The sequence below is a fragment of the Symphodus melops genome, assembly GCF_947650265.1.
Source record: "Symphodus melops genome assembly, chromosome: 6".
Taxonomy (NCBI): Eukaryota; Metazoa; Chordata; class Actinopteri; order Labriformes; family Labridae; genus Symphodus; species Symphodus melops.
Genome location: NC_136696.1, coordinates 14809440 through 14833525, shown reverse-complemented (window position 1 = coordinate 14833525; position 24086 = coordinate 14809440). Strand labels below are relative to the sequence as shown.

At 39.9% G+C, this 24086-nt stretch overlaps 1 protein-coding gene across 2 annotated transcripts in view; it reads right to left on the bottom strand.

Annotated features, from left to right (window-relative positions):
• shank3a (SH3 and multiple ankyrin repeat domains 3a) overlaps positions 1-24086 on the bottom strand; it is a 151833-nt gene that overhangs the window by 15118 nt on the left and 112629 nt on the right. For both annotated transcript variants that reach the window (XM_079345521.1, XM_079345522.1), the window contains 4 exons: positions 6447-6522; positions 4015-4097; positions 2246-2370; positions 1804-1939 (listed from right to left, as the gene is read on the bottom strand). In XM_079345521.1, coding sequence (XP_079201647.1) covers positions 1804-1939; positions 2246-2370; positions 4015-4097; positions 6447-6522 — 420 coding nt within the window. The remainder of the gene's footprint in view (positions 1-1803; positions 1940-2245; positions 2371-4014; positions 4098-6446; positions 6523-24086) is intronic.

Here is a 24086-nt window from a genome sequence, read left to right as displayed (position 1 = left end):
GATGGTAAACTCAAAAACTAAGAAGGCGCAGCAGACTTTATTCCCAAAAGCCAATGGGAGCATTACCACGCTGCTGTCCACGCAGCAAATTGGCTGGTATCATCCCATAAGAAGAGGTATATAGAGGTACATATTTTAGATATACAAGTTTCAACACAAGGCATTCAATCCAAAAAAACAATTAACCGTCAAATTAAAACTGTTTAGGTAGCAAAATGCCATGACATGCAAACATAGATCATAAAGCCCAAAAACAACAGTATTCCAAAATATATCAAGCTCTAGTTCGCTAACAAACCCCACATCACAAGTATATCGCCTCAATCCATCCGACACTGACAGTCAATGCAGCAAACTAGAGCCATAGTCCCAAACATGTCCTTTCGCCTTTTTGTCTAACGAGAGTCTAACCATCCTACTGTCAACTGTGCCCGCAGATCAGTGTTCACACGCGACTCTAGGTACAGTCCATATCAGACATCTTCATTTCCTCAACAGTCGGCAAATTCTCAAACAGTAGCAGAGGAGATGGAGGAGGACGAGAGTCAGAGAGAGAGAGTCAGAGAGAGAGAGAGAGAGAGAGAGAGAGAGAGAGAGAGAGAGAGAGAGAGAGAGAGAGAGAGAGAGAGAGAGAGAGAGAGATGTTTTTGCTGTAATGTAATGCTTTATTCAAACATGCAGTGTAGTCACCATAGCAACCGAGGTAGTAGTGAGGCACTGCATGGTGCAGAGAATCTGTGTTTTTGATGTGCGTTTGCTCACAAGTCTCTGAGTTTCAGTGTGTTTATGAGCACAGAAACTGCAGGGTATTTCCCACTAGAAGAGTGGTGGGGTTGTGGGGATGGGAATTTTCAACATAGCTTAGGATGTAAACAAAAATAAAAAAAGATTAAAGTCGATAAAGAAAACTAAAAATACTACTCTCTCTTCATGCTCTTCCGTACGAAAATATGCAATCTAATATGAATATTACAGGAAGCAGTTTGATCAATAATCTTTTCTGCAACTACATCTTACAACCTCACTCTACCACACCCGACACCACAGAATAAAAAAGTATTAACATTATAGTAATAAAAGATCCAATTTGAAACAGACAGAAGGCAGGACTGAGAGAAAATGGCTAGTTACAAATCTATGTTGTATTTAGCCATGTGGTAAGGATAAAAAACTGGACAGAGAATGGGAAGTGTTCAGAGACTTTAAAAAAAATGTGACTAGAATAAGTAAAGAGAGAAAACAGGGGAGATGGAGAGACTAAGAGACCATCAGGCTCTCAGTAGCTTGATGTAGTCAATACAGAGCTGTCTCAATGAATCTGGGTCAAAACCATTTATCACCGTCTCTGTACCTCAATAATCACCTGGGAGGTGCACAAATTACTCTTCCAATCACACAAACACAACTGAAGTTTACACAGTCCGGAGGTCATAGTTCCAGGACTGTGTGGGAGCTGAATAATGGCGAGCTCGGTTGACATGGAAACTACACGAATTTACAGCAGGGAAAACGTGGTCAAAATCACCAAGACAACAGAAACACATATTTTCACAAATCCTCTTCGATGTCTGCATTACAGTACACTGGATAAAAAATTAATAATCAAAGAACTTAACTTAAATATCATAAATGAAACGTGCCATCCAAAATCCAGAATTCTTTATCGAGTCATTGTAATCTATCTATCAAAACCTTCGTCCAGTCATCAAATGAGAAGCAGCTATAGTATGAAGTTATTTGAAATGAAACCAGCTCACTGTTTGTTTTTTTTGGCAAAAGGCACAAAAACAGAGAAACCTTTACCTTTCTTGCGAACGACTTCCTCTGTCTCAGGTTTTCTTGAGACTGACACCACTTTCATCAGCAGCCTGTTGCCCCCTTGTCTGATCAAGGAAACCACCTGCTTATGGCCCACCTTCACGACATTCACTCCGTTAACCTAAGAGAAAGCATTCAAAAACAGAAGATGAAATGTGGAGGTAAATGTAACCTTGGACTTCCTCCTGGGCATCTTACTTACTTACTTAATTTTGGTGAAGCAAAGAGGTCAAAGTTTTTACTGAGATTGTTTTTTTGCATTGCCTATTTTTTTTTTAAATTAAGCTGTAACTCATTAATTTTTCAGCACCAAGCATCTAAAAATATCCTTCTATTTCATTTTTCAACTTTATTGTTCCCATGGGACTTCTGTAATAATATGGATTCAGATACAAAAACAGCAGCCGAAGAGCTGTCCTCAAATCACCTCAATAAGGAAATCTCCTGTCCTCAGACCAGCCCTCCAGGCCACTCCCTCCACGTCCACAGACTCCAGGTATTGCAACGCAGGGAATGCTGGGGTGGGTGTGAACTCTTCAATAGGTGTTTCAGCTTTGAAGAAAAACACAGAGACAACTCATGAAAAAGAAGAAGTGTATTGCTCTTTTTGGTTATCGATCGCAATTATATCACTTCATCATGACTAAAAATATAAAATGTATAATATTTTATAAAGAACATATTGAAATTGTTGACCTGTTGAAGCCAAACATATATAACAACACTAGCGCTGCACAAACAATTGCATTATGTTTAACAATATGTAGAGTCCAAATTTATTAGAATGAAAAAAAACAACATTTTATTAATGTGTACACAATAGCTGTTTGATAGAGGCACATGTATGATCCCATATGATGCTGTAAAATGGAGCTAAAGCAAGTTTTCAGCTAGCATCAGATACATTTGTGCCAACTGAATTAGCATTTACAATAAACAACAGCTGTCTGGAGTTATTTTGGAATCAAGAAGGACATTTGTGTAAACAGGCATGATTAAAACATTTAGAACAGCAGATAGAAAGTATGAGTAATAGCTAATACTCTGTCATGTTTGTTTATTTACTGCACCACTGAGTGTTAATAGTTTTAACTGACATCACATATTTTTTTTTAATCTTCTCATACAACAGAGGCCTACTTGTCAAATGAATCTATATAGCAATCTATATCAATCAATCAATGATAAATACGTATTCAGATTTTTACACTTTCTCTAATGGATGCAAGCTTTCACAAAAACTCAAACACAAACAGTGCACAGGCACTATTAAGTGAGTGGGCAACCTCAAACTCCATTAAATCTTGGCGCAAATCCAACTAAATCACTGACACATGAGAGATGGCTCTCAGTGGACCACTCAGTATGCTGCATGTGTTTGTGTATATATGTGAGTGTGCGTGTGCGTGTGTCTCTCTCTCTGTGTGTGTGTGTGTGTGTGTGTGTGTGTGTAAAGGGTACTGGGGAGTAAAAGACAGAGTGAGTAAAAGGGAGCGGGGTGAGCCAAGATCCATGGTAGTGAGTGATGAGGCAGTAAAGCACATTCAGACTCCCGGCAAGGTGCCTGAGAAGGGTTGCCATGGTAACTGGCCCGATCATGGAGCTGGCACGTGCAGGGCTAAAATGAATTTGCAGTGATGGAGACGAGTGGGGAGGACATTTCCGTTGGAATTTTGAATGTATAAAAGTGATTAGGCGCAAATATTGTGAAAGATAAATGACTGTGGAGGATTTGGAGGGCGGTGAAGGAGATGCAGATAAGAAAACCAAAAATAAAACAAGCAGCTGGAGAAAAGATGAAAGAAATAAGGGAGGAGTGAAAGGAGTGTGTCTCGACTGAAGCTGAACGCCATGTGTGGAGAACAGATGGGACAGCAAGCCGACAGCACAGCCAAGGATGACGCCACCATAGGGGCTAAGCGTGTTCACACACACACACACACACACACACACACACACACGCCCACACACACAAGGGCGCATAAGCCTGAGTGAATCTGAGTACACAAGCTGAGTGTTGACCAAAGCCGCTCGTGTTGTTGACTCACACAGTAACAATACAGACGGAGACACACTGACTCAGACCAGCAAACTGCTTCTCACTTCAAAACTCTCACACACTGAAAACACATAGGTAGTTACTGTGAATGATTTATCAAAGGTGTGTGTGTGTGTCTGTGTGTGCTTGTTTCTCACCTTTGGCTCCCCGCAGGACAAAGCCAAACCCCTCGTTTTCTTTCTTCTGTAAAACAGCATTCTTCTCCTCTATGATATAGTCACTGTCAAAAGACAGCAAAGGCAGAGATGGTATGAACCCAACACCATCCTCAGAAACAGAGAGAGAGAGAGAAGGGGGCGAGCAGGAGGGCAGGAGAGGGAAGAGGGTCGGGGTAGCGGGTGTTGACAAGTGGGAGGAAATGGGGGAACGTATACAGACAAACTTGTACTCGACTTTCCTCTCTGTTAACAAATGAAGTTCAAGGCCAAGAAAAAAACACCACAGCTCAGAATTTGCAGGGGTTGTACTTGTATTTTATAAGTTAGACACACAGATAGAGAGATGGAGAAGAAGGGTGAGAGTGAAGGAGAGATAGAGTCCTTGTGATTAAAGTATCGTGGGGATATAACCTAAGTCATTGAAGTCATTTATTGCCTAATCCTCTTATAAGACTTCACATTAAAGGGTTGAAAATATAAAAAAAAAGGGAGGGCTCAGAAATCAAAATAAGCCTTACTAATAAAAAAGACGGCAGTTAGTGGTGTTAACCCATGCAGCTCTGAACACAATCAAATTAGTTGACATGTTTCCATGTCTAAAGCTTCACAGCAAAAACTAAAGCACAGTTAGTTAAGCAAGAAAGTAAATATCAGCATTGTAGTTGGCGAGGTTTAAAAGCAACATTCGACATTCAGGTGAGCATACAGTATGCCACTGTTATGACAGTGCAGATAAAGGCAGGGGCTTAACTAAATGTCTCAAGCTGAAAGTAAAACATACATGAAGTGTAAAAAACAAACTCTAAAGGCGGCCTGAATACACTGCTTCTTATTGTAGAGACGATCATGTGCAATGCAAATAAATAACGTGGTTTCTTGTCCTCTGCCTTTCACAGCACCCTGTGACTGTGGGTCCAGGTTACGGCCTGAACACACACTTTTGTGACGTAACGTTGTTTATTTTGTGATTTTCATCATTATGGTCTTCACTCAGAGCTGAAGCCGATGTAGAGGGAAAGTGTTCAGGCTGTGGGTGGCCGCACTCTCTGTTAGCTTTGTTACACTCCACAATGTCAGACTTACCAAGGGAACACAGAGCTCCTACTGCTGGAGCCAGGAGACCCAAAATAAAGCTTTCTGCAGGAGGGGGGGTCAAAGGTTTGCTTTCATAAAAAAACTTTCTAACTTTTTTTAACTATTATGCACAAAAACCAAACCATGTTTTTTAAGAGTCACTAATATGACGAAACCTTTTATCCATTCATTAATATTAATAATAATATTCTGACATCCTCTTTCAGAATCTCTATCTGCCTACAGACCCATGAAGAAAAAACACATGGCATACAGAACAACCCTCACAATAGAAATGATTTCCAGAAAACCATCCTCCTACATGCAATCTAATAATCAAACAGATGTATTTCAGATATCTAAGAAACAATACAATGAAACTCAATATGTTTCTGACTACATAGAGCCTTTTTCTATCTGCTTTTACTCAAACATTCAAGTGTTTCATCAGCTCCTTTAAACATCAGTCTTATACAACATCACTCTTAGACCAGCATGCACAGTGCATTTATTTTTTGCTACTATACGCGTAAAAAGGAAAACTTTTATCAAGTCTATTTAAATCAAGTCAAGGTCTAAACTGAATAAGATTTGGTTCAAGATAATACCTCTAATGACTCATGCATGGAGATTGTCACAAGCTAGTGTGACTGCAAAAATGCTTCTACAGACCTGCAGGTCTTACAGATGTGACATTTATAAATGCAATAACCTGACATTTTATAAAAGGTTGGGAAAGAGGATGGAAACAAGACACACTTGGTCTAGACCTGTGTCTCGAACTGTCTGTCACAACTGGCATTAAAGTGTAAACTAGCATCTTCCAAAAATAACTGAAGCTTGCTAGCCTGCTCTTGGTAAACTAATCTGACTTAGAAGAGACGTTCTTATGAACGTATGACGTTCTTTACACATCGAATGTCAGCTTGAGACAAGGATGGAAAAAAAAGAGAAAAGAAATGGACGATGAGTTAAAATCATTAAGCAGCAGCCTGAATAAGGAAATCATAGAAATGCTCAGTCCCAAACCATGCACATGCCTATAGCCATGCATGTCTGTAAATGGTTCAGTGCCTGCAACACATTCAGTCAAAAAAAAAAAAGGTTGAAAAAATTATGTAATACAAATTCTAAAATATTTTATATATTTAGAAGTGAGTGCACTGACAGCCTGAATCCTTAAGATGGCAGCAGCTGCATAAAACTCCTCATGGACTCATTTACCCCTGGTCTAGCATCAGTTGTCCGCTTATGACTGCTTTAATGTGTGCTCTCTACACTACAAAATATAACAGCTAGATGGCACAAGTATGCCTACAAAAAGAAAAAGGCCGTACCTGTATGAGGTGAAGTTGTCGTAGGATCCTACAGTGTAGTGTCTGAACAGTCTCTTGGTGCGGTCCTCTCGAGTCTCTGTGAAACAGATCAAACGTGTTTTTATCAAAGCACAACATCGGAAAATACAGGACTACGAAATTCATTGAATAACCTCCTGTTAAAATGTATGATGACATCTGTCTGATGACATCAGAGACTGAAAATAGAAAAAGAAAATTTGAGCTTTTAGATTTAAAGTCAATAACTCCAGTTGAGATGTGTGCAGTGTCATTATTATTATTATTATTATTATTATTATTTTTAAGGGAAGTGTGAAATACATTGACACGAAAAAAACCCCATCAGCTTTGTATTATGACAAGTTCTTACACTTGTATTGATAAAAATACCATCACATGTTGACTAAATTATTTGTAAAATTCCATTTAAAATGTACTTTGTCTTTCACACATAATCCAAGGTTTACATTCAAAGTGCAGAAGAGCTTCCTAAAAGCAAGGTCAGCCACATTTGCATGCTAGCGCATGCTGTTCTTGTAGTGTTTTGTCAAAGAATTGACTAAATTGAGTAAATGAGCTGTATCTCGAAACTCTGCAGAAACACACTGCAGTGCTAACCATAAGAGTCTGGAAGGTCAATGTCTATTGTTGGCATTAGTTTTGCTTTTACTAGTTAAACTTCTCAAAAAATGTATTTTGTTTACCAACTGTTCTTAGCACATTTATAAAAACAAACGTAAACGAGGTATTCAATTTATGAAAAGTTATGATCAAACTTTTATTTATATCTCGAGAAGACACAGAGGGTATGCCGTTTTGGATTACGTCAAAAGTGCATTTAAACAGAATACAAACATTAATGACATTAAACAAAAACTTAAAGGTAATTTTCAAAAACTAGCATGATTTTGAAAGTAGCATTCTCTCCGTTCTCCATATTCACCCCCTCCCCTCTGTGCTCCTCACTTACACGCACGAGCGCCATTGGTCCAGAAGCAGATTTTAGCTCATGCTTTGTGTGTGAGTTAATGCATGCATGGGATAGAGAGGCGAGCAACCTTGATTGGTTTATAAAACGTGGTCGAGTGCCGACATTGGTCAAAGTTTTTACGTGTTTACAGCTGCTACAGATGGCAGATTTTTTTCGTTTCTTTTTCAGAGCACGTGAATTATTAATTACGGTCAGGACCTATAGACTGGTATAGAAATGACGTATTTTCGTAGGCCAACCCGAAAAAATGGCGCCAGTGGTTCCTTCGAAAATTCGCCTATGGGATTTTTGCATTGGATTTTGGATCATTGCAGAAAATAAATTGTGTCAAACACAAGTTTCTGATGCGTAGCTGTTTTGTTCAGCGGGATAATCTTTACAGATGAACATCATTTGTAAGAGGTTTAACTAAATGTCCCTAACGCTGAATCTATAAAACAGACTGGATGATAGAAGACAGCATAACCCACGGTGATCTGACATACACACTGAGACTTAATGCAGGTTGTAAGACAGACAAGTTCAATGATCACCGTTAAACACCGTTAACAGCATGCGTCACAAATTCCTTCCAGCTTTAGATTCCTCTATACATGGTGTGGAGAATCATATTACCTTTACGCTAAGAATGTCAAACATCTATTTAGAACAATCTCTCATTACACAGCTGATGGAGTCAGTACATTTGCTTTAGAGACATTACATATGATATACGTTTCTTCAAGTATGGTCATAGCTACTGAGAATAGATTGTAGTCCGCTGACATCAATCATCATTTCTTCAGAGTACCCAAACTGAACGAATACAGAAAGATTTGTACTATCATCATATATATGAAGTTTGAAGAGTTAATACAGCCAAGAGAAGTAAAAAGCTAACGTTATTCTCTAGCGAACTACAACGCGGTCGGTTTGTAATGACGTCCCGACGGTTATACTTCATCGATCTAATCATCGGATTTGACAAGCTAGTGAAAGGTTAGCTTAATAATTTTATTAACCTAATATTTGCAGGAACACTGAAAAACACGACTAGAGACTGTAAGGAGGATTAGGGAGAGAGTTCCCGGCGTGATGACGTGTAATGTCTGCAACAACCACTGTAGTTTCAGTTAGCTACTCATTAACAACCGCCGTTTAAAGTTTGCGTAAAAACTTTTAGAGTTAGGAACCCATGGCGCTAAAATGCTAACTCACATCCTGGTTTTAGGACTCAAAACTACACCAGTCTCTTGACCTATAAGTGCTTACATAATGTGAATTCATGTTAACCTTCCAATTTTAAATAATGTCTCAAGATAATTTACGTTCAGTTACTGTTTCTAAAAGGTTGTTGACAATTTGATATCAGTAGCATGAAACAGCTGCTCCTGTACAAGTAGCGAGTCTTTGTCTTCACTTGGTGTTAACGTGAAAAAGAGCAATACAGCAACATACCGCAATATTCAATAAGACATTTTAATTATTTCATCTTCAAGGCTGCTCAGTGGAATTGTCCAACTATTTTTCAACAGAAATATAAACATCATTTGTCCTTTTTCATTTGTCTTTTAAAGAGGATGACTGGTGTAAAGTAGATGATGTGTTTGGTTCCTTCAGCATGTGGGTGGATTTATCCTTTGGTAGTGCTGATAGAGATCAATGCCCTCTCCCCATCCCAATAATATACTGCACCACCACTAAACAGCAATCTGCTGACTACACACCTCAAAAGCCTTTCAGGACACACAGAAACTCTTAATTGGGCAGAGCTGTGAGAGTGAGGGGTGACCTGGTACTGATCTAAGACATAAGCATTGCTTTATTTTATACAGTTTTCAACAGTAACTATTTCAATTTGACTGTTGGAGGAATTCTTTAAAACACTATGTGAGCAAGAAAAAGACAAGTAAAGTAATAAGTGGGGAGAGATCAAGAGTGACTTAAAGTGGCTGAAATCCTCAGATCCACTTCAGCCTGTCCGTCTGGCTGTCGTGTGACTGACAGCCTGCCAGCTGAAAAAACTTTGAAGCTCTGATTACTACATCCACTGACAGTTGTAACACACCAAAACAGTCAAGTCAAATGTAAAAAGGATCAAGCGGTCCAATCAATACACTTAATTGTATGCTTAATTTTCGACAACCATCCTCTACACTCGATCTGTCGTCCACAAGTTTCATTAATTGTTGTTGTTTTTTTCTTTTTTTACTGCTGGTTCCCCCTTGAACATAAGATGTACATCTCAAATAGTTTATTCAAATAGATAAATTCACCACTATATTTCTTTATAAAGCTTGGAGAGTATTGGCTCATACAGGTCTCTTTAAGAGATCATTATAAGCTACTTGCAGTCTCGCTGCATGCTTGGCATGAAAAGTGTACAATACGCTTCAAACTAAGACATCTTATGGCGCCATCAGTTGAGTGGTTAGTTTGTGAGCCCCAAGTACAGAGGCTGTAGTCCTCGAAGCGGGCAGCCCAGGTTCGAATCTGACCTGACGTTACTCTCTGCATGTCATTCCCCACTCTCACTCTCCCTGATTTTTGATTATATCCACTGTCCTAAAAAAAAAATCATAAAAAAAGACAAAAACTCTTCATTGCAAACTAAACCTGGATTCAAAGATGTTTACTTGTGTATACATCTTGAAGCATCGGCGGTAATATCATCATCTGTCATTTCTTTTTGTAATAACAAGGCAGAGAAATTTTACTTTACAACAGACAACATGCCTATTGATCCCAACTATAAACAGGAAAGGTCACAATATGAGCCTATTTGGTGTGACAGATAAACACAGCATTAACTAGTGTACATACAGTGAGGAGCTGCTGTACACCAACACTACTCGGAGTGGAAACAACCAGGTCATCTGCATACACAAGACAGTTCATCAAACTGCTGCCAATCATGCAATCAGTTTTACAGGCTTTCACCTGATTGGACAGATCAAACAATTTTAAAGGGAAGGGGAAACAAATTCCCCCTTTTCTAAAATGATTACCAACACTAAATGAGGTTGTGGGCGTACCAGTATGCCAAGATTGTCACGATGCATTTAGAATCTTCTCTTCTGGTTATATTTTTATATCTATTGGTTAGGAAAGCTGAAGAAAAACAGGAACTGTTGGAAGGAGAGAGTGGGGTACGATATGCAGCAAAGGGACGAGGTCGCACTTGAACCCACGACCGTGGCGAGAAGCACTACAACCTCGGCACATTGGGCACGCAACACAACCCCTAGGCGCTCCGGTGCCCCCTCTTTCGGTCTTTTTAACAAAGTCTTTTAACGATTCATTCAAACAAAAGCTTTGGTTGGCCTGTACCCTTCAATCTCAAAGAATATGGCTGTGTGAAACTCAAGCTCCCTGATTCCAGCTCCGGTATTATTCTAAGCAGTATGCAATCCTATGAGAAGGAGAACAAACTATTTTGTCAGGGTCCATCTCCTCACACTGCAGGAACCTACATAAAATGGTCAGAAAGTCACTCTCTATCCACTGGCTTTATATTTCTTAATGTGGAAACATTTGTGCTCCGTTTTGTTGATGTCAATGAGAAATAGCATGCCCTGACACTTTCTGCACAGTCACACTTATGTTTGACAGCTGTTTTATTGTCAATATCAAACATCCATCACAAGAAGAAAGCACTAGATCATTTCTAGAGCCATCATTCTGCTGCAACGTTCAGTAAAACAGGGAAATACAGCTTTAGAAATAAAGAAAATAGCAGCATCTATATTAAAGAGATGTGTACCATACATTCTCTACACTGAAACTCTCCTTGTCTCTCTCAGACTTTGCTATCAATTACTGCTCTCTCCACCTACACCAATGACGTACAGCTGGTGTTATTTAATCTGTTTCTTTGAAAGGGGAACAAAAGCAATTCTGGGAAACCCACTGAACTTCAAAAAGTTGAAAAGAAAACCTTAAGTTGTTCACCTGAATTGTAATTACTTCTGATTAAATCCCTGGGAAGATAAATTCTACCTTTAAGTGGATGAGGATGGAGTTTAAAACACTGACACAGACTGTGTCTTCTTTTCACTATCAGCTCTCCTCTCCTCTCCTATGCATTGGGTTACATTTGTGGTCTGATCCAAGAGTCACTTAGCGATAGGATGAGTCCCACTCAGGCTCTGTTGTCAAAGGTAAGTAGGGATGAAGGAAGAGGTGACACTGAATGAAAAAGTTGTAGATGAGTCAGCATACAAGCGCTCATTCATCGAGCTGCTGAGATCAGAGAGCCTCACTTTTAAAAAAGGACAAAAAAAATCAAACTGGATGATTTAACGAATTGATGAGCAAGATTGTGCACACTGAATATATTTTGTGCATCTGATATGTATTTGGGAATGTACAGTGTGTGTGTGTGTGTGTGTGTGTGTGTGTGTGTGTGTGTGTGTGTGTGTGTGTGTGTGTGTGTGTGTGTGTGTGTGTGTGTGTGTGCGCGCAAGTGTACCTCTGCACGCAATTTGATACCAGATTCGGTCTAAGAGTATGAAATGCAGGTCATTCATCACAGCTGTCATCTATTTTTTACAACCCAGGAACATCTAAAGGCAGGGCTCTGATAGCACCTAAGCTCTACTTCAATCTCTCTCTTGCTCATGCAAACACACGCATGGACGCACACACACACACACACACACACACACACACAAATGCATATGCACACGCACAGAAAAGCATTTTTTTTTTAACAGAATATCTGATAAAAGAAAAACTTCAAAGGTTAAATGGGAGGTGCAGTGTTAAAACACTTTGTAGAGGTCCATCCATTTTTTACCGCTTACTTTGTAGAGGTACAAAGGAAAATTACTTTAGTATTACTTTTACTTTTAGTATATTTGTATGAAGCATTTGTATCTGTTACCACCAAAACACATCCTGAAAACAAGGTATATTTTTATATTCATCGCCACACGACTAAAAGGTATTTTTACAAAATGATTTCCCACCCATTCTTTTTTAAACGACTGCTCTAACTTCTAGAGATCGATGTGTCTACATGATCTACAGACTGAATATGGTGTTTCTATCACAGGTGAATTGTTGATGAATGACAATATGAGCTGTTTGTTTATATCTGACGGGTAAAGCTGTGAATGCACACCCAGCTCTGCAGATCCTACTTTCATTCCTTCTATGAAACTTGCTTCATCTCTGAGTTTATCTGTAACAAATGTGTCTGAGCACACAGACAGAGTTGTTTTCTCATTCAGTAAAGATTGTAACATCTTCAATGTCCTTGTCTGAAGGACGCAACACACACACACACACACACACACACACACACACACACACACACACACACACACACTTAGTATCTGAGCCCTGCTCATTGAGAATTAACCTTCGCTGTTTAACACTGATAAGAGCTGCACATAAACATGCACAAACACTCACACTTTATCAAGTGAGCCTTATTGTCTTTTAAATTCTTTCTTCCACAGATACCTTCTTTCCTTCTCCCTTTTTCTCCTTTCACTGTGAACATTAACCTCTCAGACCAGGTGGAAAGAATACTAAGTGTTGGCTGTAGTCGAAGGCCTCCCTGAATACAAAGATGTGATATACTTTCATTAATGAGAACAATGCTGGACTCTCTTTTTCCTCTTCACATTACTGCCTTTTCCTTAATACAATTTCATCTGTTCTTATTTGTATTCCTTGGTAGCATAAGACACAACAGAGAAAGCATGTTTGAGTGGAAAGAACAAAAGGGAAGGGAAGGAGATGACTTCAGACTCAGTTCATAAATCGGTTACTGGAATTTGTCACCTTTTATGTGCAGCATTGAGTACAGTGGAATGCCTGCCCTGAAAGGCTGTCTGAAGATCTAACCTGTGAGCTCGCGTTTAACTTGATTATTGTGTCAACAGGTAGATACACTGTTGCCTTGGCAACAAATTGTATAATGGGTTTGAGCTTTTCACTCATAACCTGGCCTTATTGCAAGTTTGTAATTTTATTACTTTTACATTCAATTATGGAGCAGCCACAGGAAGTTGTCAGTGGTCAGGACTTTGATCACACAAATAATGCATGATGTAAAACAAGGTAAAGGTTTTTCTTTTAGAAGCTGAGAGGGTTAAGAATAACAACAAGAAGTAACCACAGTGACCCAGTTGATACAACTGCAGAAGCTCAACTGTCTAACTGAACTGTGACCTGCTGTCTTTTAGAAAGCTTGTCTTTGTGACATGCAAACCATAAAATCAGAAAGCCTGTTTGTCAAGAAAAAACAGCAGCACAATGCCTGAAATGTCTGAAACTGACTGACGATGGCTTAAAATACAATAATTTGAAAAACTATATGGTAGTTTCCAGGATTTTTGCCAGACAGGGAAATACTGGATGTTAATTGTAGGGACCACTGTTGTCTCCTCCCTTGTACAAGGGAGCCACCTATTGTTTTCCAGATCGTAGGTAGTTTCTTAGAAGAAATTGAGATTATAAAAGGAAGTTATTTGCTTAGTAATAAATGGAGAAGAATGGAAAAAAGAATAGATCCAGATTGTCTACTCCAGTTGATTTCCTGGATTCAATGGTTTCTCATATATTAGCTAAACAACACAGAGGAAAATATGTAATGAGAACTGGGAAGAACTGTTTACAGGATATGTACAATTACTGTTATAGATAATGTCCTTATACCTAAATATCATTAAATACAAGACCAGCAGCTGCTGAATGAAAGTCAGGACTAGATACTGCTCTGATCTGAGTATAAACAAGTTCGGAATAAACAAGTGAAGAACTTGAATAAATAAAAGCTATCAAATGGGAAAGCTGGACTATTGTTGCTACAGGCTATATTAGTTAAAAAGGCAGATCTGCCCTCTCACATGCCATTCATTTGATTTTTATGACAATATATAATGAAAAGGAGCCACCAGCAAGAGAACTGCAAGAAAACATGACAAGAAAATATCTTCATGAATAAAACAAAAAAGCTCCAGGGGAAGGGAGGGGCTGAGAAGAAGAGGAGAAAAGGATAGCAATAAAATGAAATAAATAAAATGATCTTAAATGATCTAGTTTTAATGTTAATTTTCACTTGACAGCACTGCAAACATAATGCTGCAGGAAATGTCAGTCATTGTCAGTAACATTTGTTGTAGTGCTCACTCGTCTCTTCTAAAAATGGAAAAGTTTGTACCCACATAACAGACTACAATTCTCTGTTTTTACTCCATTTTCTTTAACACTAAGTCATATTAAGTGTCTCAAATTTACAGAGGAAAGCTATTTTTAGGCTCTCCTTCAAGAAACCATTTAAGCATTTCATGCAGTATGAGCCAGAATGTTTGCTTTCAGTATCAGTCGGTGTGCTGACATGAGAGCAGTGCAAAGAATACTGATCTTACCCCAGTACAGTCGATGACATGTGGAGTGTGGTTGCTCTGCCTTTACGACTGTAACCACCCCGTCTATCCTGCTACACATCACAGGCAGATCTGACACCATAACTGGACAACAGTCCATTTTATTGAGCTTTATCTTAAAACATCCACCTTAAGACTTTGATAAGTAGGTCATCCCTCCATCCTGCGTCTGCTTCATCTGCCAATGAATCACTGAAAAAAGCCATTTATTTCCTTCTTATTTTACCCACAAATGAAAAAAAACTCCTGAATTCGGAAACTTCCAGGCGGCTATTCAAAGTCACACAAAAACATCTTTTGTTGAAAAACTTTTTGAGTAAGATAGGACTTTTTGGCTATAAGCATTGAAAAATTGTACATCCCGTTCTGTTTGAGCCTCCAGCAAACAACTCCAGCTATTATTTCACATTTCTGGTAGTCTGCAGTGTTTCTTTCTCCGCCTCCTCTCCGTCAGAATTGTTTAGTTTGTTGAAGAGCCTTCAGAGAACTCGTTGTTACTGTGATAGTGTCAGAGGCAGAGACCAGCTGCTATAAATACCTCTACTCTGTCAAAGTGCATGTCTTGAATAATTCAGTCAAATTCAGACAACAAGAAGTGACTACCATACAAGCTCTTCAAAGACTATGACAGCTCATCAGTACACACCTTTGAGTCAAGGTCAAGATGGAGACACAGACAAAGACACAATACAAACAATCAAGGGAAAGGGAGGGGAAGCAGAAAAGGCTAAGTGTTAAATAAGAAATGAACTGCTTATTCAAGAAGCTGAACTGATGGTTCATACGATTTCATTGATTAATCAGTGTAGCTCAACTTCCCTCCTGAATGAATGGAAGTGTTATAGTAAGTTCAGCATTGTTGCTGTTTAAACGTGGTGTTCAAAAGCTTACTGTAACATGATAAAAGTTTGCAATTGTGTGTTTCTGAAAGTTCACACTGTGTCTCATCCTTCCTTCTTCATTCCTACAACATCACTACTGTTCAAAGTGTCCACTAAACATGGACAAAAAAATGGATTGCAAGAGCATTAAAAACAATCATCTTGCACGTTCTGCTGTTGAGCAGATACATTTTAAGCACTGGGAAAATAAATGTGAAAGTGCCTAAACACTCCCTGAAAGGTCAAGATCAAAAATCTCTGAACAACATAAGCTTAAAAATAAAGAAGTTATGGGGCAAGATCCGAGACCCAGGTCAGTTTAATTCCAATAGTGGGACTTGACAAATCTGTCAGTTACTACTGTATATAAATCTTGATCACATAAAGAAAATTAATAATAAAATTATAAAATGAAGTATAAAATATCAAACCTATAGAGAAGGGCAGACCTGAAGCTCTAAGAGGAATAGGAAGAGTGAAACCTTTGAAATTGAAAAGCAGGGTTGTCCTTGTGTAAAGGAAGGCCTGAGATTAGTCATGAGCAGTCACACGGAGGCTTTACAGCTTCACCAGATATTTTACTCTGTGTTGTGTGTGTTGAAAGATGTTGTACATTCTTGACCTCACAAGAGTGAAGCAAAGCAGTTTCCAAGCAATGACAGTGAAAGCCTTTCTGTAAATAAAATGATTCAGCCCACTGAGTCCACTGTTTACTTCTGTGAATGTCCAGTCGAGGTGAATATAGTGTGTTAAGTGTAGCTAATACACTGTGAAAGAGACTTGACTCTGAGAGAAATGCAGTAACCTGTCCCTGTGTATGTCTATGTGTGAGTGCACGTGACCTGCTGTCATCTGCTGCGGCCCTTGTCAAAAGTGATATGTCTCTCCTCCACTGTTAGACCTGCTTCAGCTTTGATTCATTGTTCAAATAGCGTTGCCATCTATTATGATTTGATACGAATCCGTCCTCCAGAGAGAAAGAGAGAGATGGCTCAACACACTCGACTGACTTCTAATGAAAAATACAGATAGTGGCTATCACTCTGCTGCCAACAAACAGACAACACACACACACACACACACACACACACACACACACACACACACACACACACACACACACACACAGACACACCTTGAGATGTGTTACTGTAGGACACTTAATGGATAGCTTTTTTACAGGGCTAAACAGCTGGACTCCTCTTGAACTGACAGTGTACAACACTGACCCAGCTAAACTTCCACACAAAAGACATGTCTCTAAATCTGTGGTTTATGATTGCTCTCCTTATAAGATGGAGAAGTTGGCTATGTGTTGCGGTACTGACTGTCCCTAATGTTAAATCTATTGAAGAAATTACGAGCCAGACTGTCTAATAAGAAGAGGCGTATTATTCGGCCGAGGTCGAGTTAACAGAATAGACTGAGACATCTGTTCTAGCTGACTGACAAAGTTTATTGAGTGGACACAGCAGTTAAGTACAGTCCCCAGGACATTTCATAAATTTCTTCCCACTTTAGATACACCTATACATGGCAGGGAGACTCACGTCACCTTGACTCCTAAATGTCAAACATCTATTCACAGCAAAATCTCTCATTACAGCAGCCAGCTGGCCCTAGATCAAATAAACATTTTGCCCCTGTGAGATGTTGTTGTGCAATGCCTTTCCTAAGTATGGTCATAGCTTCACGGAATAGATTGTGATTTGCTGTTAATGTCATATTTACAAAGTGTACCAAACTTGAACAAATTCATGGAAATCTGAACAATCACTATGTTAATTTAATTCTAAAATGAATTTGCATATGGGCATTAGCATTACAAAGGGTTTCTGTGTATACATGAACAAAATGTGCGCTTTTTAGTGTCAGTGTTTGCCTACTCGGCATTTCACATGTTGCGGCTCGAGAATTACCGACTTACAAGTAACTCATTATTTACTATCTATATGAACAGAACTGCAAAGAAGAGCCTATTGTGAAGGTTGCATCAGGCGCCTTTCATTGTCAGAGCGTTGTGGGCATGAGGGTAGGCTGAAGAGCAGTCATGCTGCTGCATTTTGGATCCTTTGCAGGGGGTTAATTGTGCATGTAGGAAGGCTTGCTTGTAGGGAGTAGTAATAGTCAACGTGTGATACACAAACCTGCACCAGGAGCTGTGTAGCACGCACTGACAGGTAAGGTCTGATCTTCCTGACGTAGCACAGGGCAAGTCTGGGCAATGGCAGCCACTTGAACCTTAAATATTTGCAGGTCATCAATCACGACAGCCAGATTCTGGGCAGATTTTTTTTTTGAATCTGTGGTTGCTTAGAGGGACTGGCTGGGATGACAAGGAGCTCAGTCTTTGAAAGGTTGAGTTGAAGATGGCGTTCAGTCATTGATTTAGAGATATCAGCAAGGCAAGGATAATATTCTTGCATAAACCCTCACATTGTCTGACAGAATTGTCAAAAAGAGTTGGGTTTTCTTAGCATAGCAGTGATATGTGAAGCCATGAGTGCATATAATTGAACCAAGTGAGTTTGTGCATATGGAGAAGAGAAGGGGACCAAGCATTGACACTTGGGGCACTCCTGTGGAAAAATGTTGCGCTTCAGAAACTTTTTCCCTCCAAGACACTCTGAAACATCTCCCTGAGATGTAGGACACAAACCAGCAGAGGGAAAATCCTGAGATGCCAAGTTCAGAGAGTATGGATGCTTCAGCTCTCAAGGAAGGCGGACGCTTTTTCCAAAGGTCCGAGATGAAGCCAAATCAACGCGAATTGTACCGCTGCAGAACCGGTCTCTTGTACCAAACTTGAATTTCCTACGGGATCAATAAAGTATCTATCTATCTATCTATCTAAGAGGATTTGATGGTTAACTACGTCAAAGACAGCAGACAGGTCTAGCAGCAATAGAAGTGTTCACTGACCCGCAGGTCATGCAGCTTATAGCGATTCTGTTACTGACAGTAGTGCAGTCTCAGTAGACTGGGCACTTGAGTATTTTTGGCAGAAAGGGCAGAAGTGAAACTGGTCTGTAGTTTTAAACCTGGGCTTGGTTGCGTGTGGGTTTTCTGAGCAGAGGGGTGACCCGTGCTTACTTAAATGCAGTGGGGAAGACTTCAACTGACAGAGAGGAGTTGATTATATGCTTAACTGTAATATTAAGTATTGGGCAAATGGTCTGCAGAAGGCTGGATGGTCTTGGGTCTAGCGGACAGGTGATGGGTCGAGCGTCTAGCATAAGCTTAGAGACTTCTAACTATTTGTCATGATTTAGTTTTGATTTCCTGTCTTGTCTTTAGTTCTCATGTTTTCCCTTGTGTAAGTGTTTTCTGATTTACATTTATTCCTAGTCTTTACTGTGTTTCCCTGTAACCTTGTGTCCTTCTATGCTGCTGTAAGTTTGTTTTCTGTGTTACTTGTGTTTTAAGGTTCTTAGTTTTGTGGTTAATGTTTCTTTGTCTAGTTTTAAGTGTTTCCTGTTTTATTTTGTAGTATTGTGTTTTAGTTTTAGCGTTTTCAGTGTCTTGTTTTACTTTGTACTTGTCCTCAGTGTTCTGGTCTTGTGTTTCCTGCCTGCCCTGATTGTCCTCACCTGTGTCATTAGTCTCACCTATGTCTGATTACCCCATGTCTATCTAGTCTCTGTCTTTGTTACCCTCTGTGTCAGTTCATTGCAGTTTGTCGGTGTTGGTTGTTGGTTGTCAGTTGCCTCATGTGCCTTGCTGTCAGATTGTTTCCCTGCTCCCTGGATTTACTTTGTTTTGCTCCTCATGGTTTTTTGGACATTTTGGATTTATTATTTAAGTAAGTTTTTGTTTTGCCTTTTGTTACAATAAATCAGCTCCTTTTGTTTTACCTGCAATAGAGTCCTCCCTGTTTTCTGCCTGCACACATGACACTTATCAGAGGGTAAACTGAGGAGAGTGAGGCACTTTTGGTTGGTGTCTTTGGAAGAAGCTGGTTTCATACGCATCTTCACTGTGAGTAGCTTTGTTAGCACACAGAAGCATTCTTGTATCTTATTCATGTGTACATGGGTATGAAGGTTAATGTAAAAGGTGAAGTCTGGTATTGCCCTTGAAATGATGACAAGACAGTGGGGGAAAAAAAAGATTGGAGTTGCCAAGTTCCTGTCTAGCAAGCCAAAGTCCTGTTAGCAGACTAATTTGTAGCTTAAATTAACCTTGCTACAAGGGTGTGACATCTAATCAGGCATCAAGGTAGATACTGCATCATTTGAAATCAAATCTAATCAGTCACTTTTTCTCCACTTTATAAAAATCAAGTATAAAGTATAAAGGTAAAGGAAATTACTCTTGATTGTGAAGTAATTTCCAACCAAATGCTGTTAACACGCCTGAATAAGTTGGAAAATCTGTCACAGCAATAACGACTGACCTTGCACATCAGACATAAATGGGGAAGAACTAGAACACTGTTGGGGACAACTTGGATATTTCCACAGTTTTGACAAAAGGATTTCCTGTAGAATCCCTCACCAATCTATTGCACCATCCCTCTATTCCCTCTCACCTCACTCTTACACACTACCCTCCTACTTGCTTTGCCAATGTCAATCACAGCTACTGCAGCAACGCTGATGTTCAGGCATTCCAGGGGAGTGCAGACATACTCCAAAACTTCTTAATGGGCAGGCTAAAAATAGCTCAGGCTGGATCTGACTGGGCTGATTCATGCTGCTGTGAGTCATTCAACTGTGCCGCGGTGTTAGGAGAGGGAGGGAATAGGAGGAATATGTACATCGAAAGAAAAAATAAAAGTTGGTGTGCTTCTTAAGCTATCAAGCCATTGAGAAAATAAAGCTTATCACCTCCCAGATAGAAAAACGTGTCAATAACGTGACAGTGTGCACGTCTAGAGGTCCTCAGGGACATCTGAGGCTGCAGGGTGACCCGAGAAAAATGAAAGCTAATATAATCGAAAATGGTGCTGTTTGATTTACTATTTGGCACGTCTCTTATTGGGGAATAGCAGGAAGAGGGGAGGGGTCCTTTGACCGGAGCCCTCTAAATTCCCAGTAGAATGTAGCCAACAGATTAACAATGTGATTGCAGAAATGTGTGGCCCCTGGCAAATTGGTAGCATCATTAGAAAGGGAAGAGCGGTTCATACTCACATCATTATCTCCTCCATTAGCATGGATAAACATCTACTATTAACCACAGAATGCAGGACAGCAACATGTTTGCTATGTGAACTAGCTAGAAATGGAAAAATAACTATGTTCTCCATCTTATAACTTCTCTGCTCGGGTTCTGTAAAATCGAGATATGCATGTTTAGGATTTAGCAGAATGGGTGGAGAGATGGGTCTGTTTTTACCTTAAAAGGTTGATTTATAATTACACTTGGATACTGCTCCCCTTCTTAACAGTAATACATATCAAACATTTTCCAACTGCTTGCAGCCTTTAACCACTGAATCACTCACTGTACTCCTAATAAATTCAATCAATAGTCTTAGCTTTTCTGCCCTCATGTTCTTCATCACTCACTCATGCCCTACACTTTCCCACTTTTTTCCCTTGCGTCCACTCTCACTATATCTTTCCTCTCTGTCTGTCCCCCTGAACAGCAGTCGAAGATAAACTGTAGGCTGCAGTTAGGCCTTGCTGAGATATAGAAGACAGCAGGTTGGTGCTTATCTCCCTGCTTTATAGCGTTCCTTGTATGCACAGGAAGGGTAGGGATATGTGCTGTCCCTGCCTAATGCTTTCCATAGCACATAGAATGGCAGGGAGATCCCTCAGAGCCATACCGCCAAATACAAATAATTTCGTCAATGTATCCCTTTTGACAAAGTGGTCCTGACTGAACTGTCTTTACTGCTTCACTTGGCTTAGACATCCATCCATTCTCTTCTGCTTATCTGGGGCCACGGTGGCAGCATGCTAAGTAAGTTGCTCCCAACATCCCTCTCCCTACTGATGTCTCTGTTCCCAGGCCAAAAGCAAAATATAATCCCTCCAACGTCTCCTGTGTGTAACCCGAGGTCTCCTCCCAGTTGAAGTGTCCTGAATACCTCCAAAGACAACCATCTCAACTGGCTCTTTTTGATGCAAAGGAGTAGCAGCTCTCCCCCATGCTCCCTCCAGATGTCTGAGCTCCTCACACTATCTCTAAGGCTGCGTACAGCCATCCTTTGGAGGAAGCTCTTTTCCCCTGCTTGTGTCCACAATCTTATTCTTTTGGTGACTTTCCAAAGCTCATGATAGTAGGTGAGGGATGGGGCATGGATTGACTCAGCTCTCCCTTTACCATGACTGACTGGCACAAAGCCTACTACAGTATACTGCCAATGCTTCACCAATCCGCCTGTATAACTCACGTTTCAGTTTACTGTCACTTATGAACAAGACCACAAGATAAGGATAAGGATAAACTTTATTGATCCCCCAATGGGGGAAATTTGGTTACAATAGCTCCAAAAAACAGGGAATATAAACAGCATCAAATAGCAAAATGACAGCTATGAGCCAGTTTACATTAATTAAATAAAGGGGTTAAAGAAAAATACTTAGACTTAGATACTAAGACTTAGATACTTAGACTCCTTCAAGTGATGCAGGAACTGAGTCCCCACCAGGAGGGAGCAATCCACTGTTTTCAAACAAAGAACCATGGCCTCGAACTTGGAGGTGCTGACCCTCATTCCGACATCTTCATACTTGGCTGCACACAGCAGCAATGCCCTGGTGACGGCCAACACACACAAGGACCGAGAATGCGGATACAGCTATCACTTTGGTCATACATGGACCTGATTGCTTAATGCGACAGCCCCCAGATCCCATATTCCTGCAGTACCCCCCACATGACCCCCTGGAGATTTCTTTTAAATGCTACAGTAGAAATGTACATGTCATGAAGTGCTACAAGATATGGATTTCTTAATATGTTTTATTTAGACTTAGTGCTTAATTACTCCAATGATTACAAGATCTGAGTTAAATGCATGAATGATTGAGCAGTATAAGCAGAGCACACATATTAGTAGCATAATCTAATAACACAGCCCTGACTTGCATCATAAGATCACACAATGCACAAAATATAGCTTCAAGGCTTTTGTCTTGCTATTGTTTGCTGAAAGCCACGAAGGTCGAGCTTTGTCCGAAACTTCTGTGCGGCTATAAAGTAAAACAGTTAGCTAAATGGAGTGCTGTCCTGGAGAATTTTTTATAAGATTTGCTCCAGATTCAGCATGTTTTTTGATGTACGGTCCAGACTTTTTCTTGCCATACTATCATATATTTCCTACTACAACAGCATCTGTGCATGGAGTAAAGTAATGGGAGGATGGATTTAATTACAATCTTTCTTATTTTGATTGAGTTATTAAACTGGCATAACAGAGCACAGTATAAAATTTACTTTATAGAAACACTGTGCCATATCGGACTGCTGACCACCACCAAGCACTTTGGTAGAGCGGGATAAGGAAAGAGAAATGTGTTAATTAAACCTCAACTTTATTTGGAAATGTTAATGAAGTTTTTGAAGAAAATTTAGTTTTGTTGAATAGTTATCCACATTTTTTTGAAGGAGTAACAGCTAATGTACACTGATGAGTTAAAACTAACAGGGGTTCAGCAGCAAAGACTAAAAAAAAATCTTTATTTCCTAAGGAAATGACAAGAATGGATAAAACACTTTTAATCCATCAAAAATGGGTATTTATGGCTTTTCCGATATCTTGGATTTATGAGTGAGTAGGGCTAAATATCAGACCCATCTCTCCCCCTCCCTATTTCTTTTTCACTCTATCCCTCTGCCATCTCCACTTTGCTGTCCTTTAGAGTTCGCTCCACCATCCGTCTCCCCCACTATCTGTGCCTTTCTTTCCCACCTTTCCCTATCTTTTTCTTCACAATGCATTTAAATGGGGTATTAAGAGATCTTGGCCTTTTTTTCATCTCTTCACACGTACTCTGAGGTAAGCTCAATCCCCCAACAAGCCTTTGAAAGGGGAAAAAGACCCAATAGCTCCAGAAATAGGTCCCAGGAGAAGCATGATAAACATGTAGGGGAAAGAGAAGACATTTTGACAAGCTTGTCCTTGTTCCGTTTCCAATACATGTAGTTGGCCATGATAATGTCAACTTTTATTTACACGATGACCACATGTTGCCCCTAAGGACTGACTCTAAATTCTCTAGCTCCTCCAGGATGGTGCATCTGTAAGTGTCGTTGAAATAAGGTTCACTATGTCTCCCAGTACAGTCTCAAGAGAATGAAGGAGATGCCAGGAGACAAGTAGTTACACATGGAGAGCTGGCCAGGGCCGTAGAAGGGCATCAACCAAACAGCATAACCAGTATCTGCTCTTTTGCGTGGGATGGAGCAGGAGGAGCACAGCTAGATTCCAACA